The sequence below is a fragment of the Glandiceps talaboti genome, chromosome 14 (genome assembly GCF_964340395.1).
Source record: "Glandiceps talaboti chromosome 14, keGlaTala1.1, whole genome shotgun sequence".
NCBI classification, from domain to species: Eukaryota; Metazoa; Hemichordata; class Enteropneusta; family Spengelidae; genus Glandiceps; species Glandiceps talaboti.
This window is the reverse complement of record NC_135562.1, coordinates 17,056,362-17,060,541: the sequence shown is the minus strand read 5'-3', so window position 1 is coordinate 17,060,541 and position 4,180 is coordinate 17,056,362. Positions and strand designations below refer to the sequence as shown.

The 4,180-nt window shown below is 38.2% G+C and overlaps 1 protein-coding gene across 1 annotated transcript; it reads left to right on the top strand.

Moving 5' to 3' along the window:
* The first annotated feature begins 513 nt into the window (after positions 1–513).
* LOC144445352 (histamine H3 receptor-like) lies at positions 514–3,599 on the top strand. The gene has a single exon (XM_078134891.1). It carries the CDS (start codon positions 514–516, stop codon positions 2,356–2,358), a length of 1,845 nt encoding a protein of 614 aa, XP_077991017.1. The 3' UTR covers positions 2,359–3,599.
* Positions 3,600–4,180: the final 581 nt, after the last annotated feature.

The window sequence follows — 4,180 nt, the reverse complement described above, 5'->3', positions numbered from 1 at the left end:
ATTGTGAATATCAATTCAGGGAAACGATAGTGAAATGCTTGTCACATAACCCTTGAAAGTTGTTTACAGCTATCTAGTTATTTCATTAGCAGCACCAAATTCGATTTAGCTTATCTAGTTAAAGAGCTCCCTAGTTCGATGTAAAAATGTGCTTGCTGATAAAACGATCTGCTAATTTGAAATACGTGCTAGGGAGTTTTATCGAATTTGGTTCAAATACATTTCTATGTTATGCACAGTTATTATGTATTCCCACAATGCCTTGCGCTTTTATATGCTCTTCGAGGGTTTGTGGCTTCACAGTCTTTTGAATGTTGGCAGATCTAGAAGTGTGGTGTGTAGGCGGACGTCGTAGTGGTATTAAAGGATGTGTACGTCTTTCTGTCTTTCAGATGTTAGGGAAAGAATTTCGGAGGACAGGCGAGCGTGATTCCAGGTACTGAGCTGAACGGTTTGGATACGGATAGGAATTACAGAGAATTCTTGTTTGTTTTAATAACTTCATAGCAGACAATGGAATCGGACAGTGCCCCTTCATCGCTTTTCTCAAATTTCACTCTAGTTGGTAATGTGACCGACTTGTTAACAACATCACTACCGACTGCGAACAGCGGTGTTGCGTACAACATCGTGAAGAATGGAACATCACGGACGATCTCCGAAATCTATACTACGCTAACGTTGGGGAAGCAATCGCATCATTCCTTGGGTTATACAGTTTCTGATAAAACAGACACGTCCACTTATATGCCAGTAACTGTTAGTTATACCTCGACTGCGAATGTTTCTTGTGTTGACTGTGGCGAGGAATCGGAACCATGGCTAGTTTATTCCACGGTATGGTCGATGTGCATTCTGATATCAACTCTGTGTGTTATCGGACTTACAACTTTCGGAAACGTACTTGTTATAATGGCATTTAGCAGAGAGAAAAAACTTCGAACCTGGTCGAATTATTATATTTTAAATCTCTCCATCGCGGATTTGCTGGTCGGAAGTTTTTCGATACCTCTCTGCGTACCGTATGTTCTTTTCGGGAAATGGGTTCTCGGTCCTGCTCTTTGCAAGTTATGGGTGTTCGCAGACTATACCCTCTGCTGTTCGTCCCTCTTCAGTGTCGTTTTAATAACTTTCGACCGGTACTGCTCCGTAACTCGTGCAATAAAATACCGTACACAGAATAATTTGAAAACCACGATTTTTAAGATGTCCCTAGCCTGGATAATTCCTATCTGTTTCTACGCACCAACTGTGTTTGGTTGGGATTATTTTACAGGTACGTCTGTACCAGACGGTGAATGTGTGGCGGGCTTTGCGGACAATTTCCCAATCACACTTGGACAGACTTTCTTTGAATTCTTTTTCCCCTTGTTGTTAGTTTTCTACTTTAACCTCAGCATATTTCTGAATATCAGGAAACGAACGAGGAAGTCGATGAAAAGAACGCCCTCCGCGACGTCTCTTCCTTCGTCTGCCAAGATGTCTAACGAAAGTGAATCTTCCCAAACCATCGAACGCAATAGTTCCTTCACTAAGGAAGATGGTAAAGTGAAATTGTTTATATCGAACGTCAAAGAAGAGAGTACCAGTTGTGGAGATGTTGAAATTGACACGGAAGAAAATGGCGGGAACAATAATTCTGACGACATTGAGCAACACAAGGCATTACTTCCCAAGAATACGCTTCAAGTGCCTGAAATGTACGAGCAGATCAAAATGAATCACCTAAATCTCCCGCCCGATGCTAATAACCAACTTATACCCAACCATACACGTGAATTTAAAAGTTGTTTGTCACCGAAATCGAGACTTCGAAATGGTCAAGATGGCGTTCGGCGATCGTCTCTTTTGAGCGTAACAATTTCTGAACCAATGCTGGCTAAGAAACAAGAGTGTCCGACGGTGACGACAACGGTGGCTTCTGATTCGCCAGCCGCGCGTAATAGTACAGGTAGAGATCACATGGTTAAACTGTCAGCCTCTTCCCAGCAAGCTGTACGCAGGAAACTCTCACGTGATAAGAAACTTGCGAAATCGCTTATTATTATCGTCGGAGCATTTGTTTTATGTTGGACACCGTATCAATTGTTGAACCTAATCCAAAGTATATGTATAGATTGCGTCAATACGTACTTGTTCGACGTTTCCTTCTGGATTCTTTGGTTGAACTCAACACTAAACCCATTGCTTTATCCGTTTTGCAACATTCAATTTAAACTGGCGTTCAAGAAAATATTGTGTCGGAAAAGGTACAAGAGAAACCGTCAGGCATATACGATGAGAGAGTGTCATAGTACTACGATAACAATGGCTAACAGAAAGAATTTTAACAGCGAAACCACATCAGGGGCCGTTTAAATAAATTATATGCTCACAACCTTTCTCAAAATAGTGCTAAGAGCTTCGTGAACTAGCATCGTAATTTCTCAGTGACATGTAACAACTTATTTTAGCGCTATTTGTAAAGCAACGTTCGGACTCGACATTTTATGAACGTCACTTTTTACTTGACACAAATGTATCAAATCTTTACGTCGTCATGTAAAATCTGAGAAATAAAATGTGTTTGCATTTTGGGCGGCGGGAATCTGAAATGTTAACGATGGTTTGTCTTATGCAGACTACCATCGCATACTCATTGAGAAAGGTTGAAAATGTGGTGTTAGAACACTTTTTTGTCGTTATTACCTCAGAAAACTTTGTTAGAATTTTTCAACGAAAATGATTTGAGTTAAAAAAAAATTAAAACTTTGCGTTCAGCTTACGTTTTAGTATTTTGCTAACTTTAAAATATGGCAATGGCGCTTTCGCCATTTCTTTCAAAACTAACTCGTCTATGATCTGATTTTGGTGTGATCTATTTACATAATTGACTGTTAGATGTGGTCGTTGATGGCGCCCGTTCAATCAACGACGTTTCTTCACATACAGTCTACCAACATAACAGGGTTATTATTTCTAGGAGCATCGAATTTTTAAAAAAGTTTTGCAAATAAAACAATTTTTTATTTAGATGAACATAGTGTGCCATATCCAGTAAAGATATACATGTACTTCATTGATTTTGACTCTAGGCATGCTGCTGCAGGTTACCTCAATATTGATAAAATTGTGTTTGCCGTCCATTCAAAATGCAGCAAATTTACTGATCCAAAATTTATATCGTCAGTTGTGAGTTTTACCTCGTATTGAATCTAGCCTCTACTAGTATCAAGAATATGGGAAATGAAGAGAAAGAAGAGAAGAAACTAACGTTATCAACCTTTATCCTAAAATATAAGTAAGGTCCATGTCGACAATTATGTTGTGAAATATGTTGATCAGATAAATCAAAATGTGAGCAATTTTTTGGGCGGGAAAAGGTTGAAATTTTTGGCCGAAATGTTCGTTCCAAAAATTGGTACATTGTATACTTACGCTATGAAAGTAGAATACCCAATCATTTTTTAGATGTGAATTCGATGAATGGTTCGAGCATAGCATTATTTGATTATAAGTCCATCTTCTTTACGTGAGGACTATTTTATTTCAAAAAAATTAAAATACTTTTATTAGTCAGTGTGCGTGAAAATTATGTTGCGAATCCTGTAGAATTGTAAAGATAACGTGATTAGAATTTTTTTATGGCCAGATTCGGTCGCTTTGTAATCATAACATGAAATTTGTTATAAAATATAATAGCACAGGGTCATTGAGCAAGAAATAGATAACAATCCAACATGGCGGCCAAATTTCAAGATGGTCGCCAATTCAGTTCTCTCAAACATGCTTTTCAGCTTGAAAAATGGATTGCATTTTTCAAGACCGAGCCTAAGTATTTTGTAATATATTTTTGACCTGCTGATTCGTATTTCACAACTTACGAACTAAGCCTCAAAGCCTGGGTTTTCACAATTTATAGCAATCATGTTTTGGCATTATTAAGCTTTGGATTACAGCAGGGCTGATAAACGCTCAAAAACTGTAACGAGAAAAAATGAAAAAGGGCGAGAAAAAAATTGTGTGTTTCCGATAAGATGGCCTCAGAGAATAGGGTAGGTAGCTCGGGATTTTATTTTATTTTATTTTATTTTATCTTTATGATTGTTGTATTGCTGCGAACCAAAAGAATCTGGAATGTCGGTCAGAATACTTCTTCTGTGATTGTTTGATGAAATATGTACAGGCATCACTAGGGAAA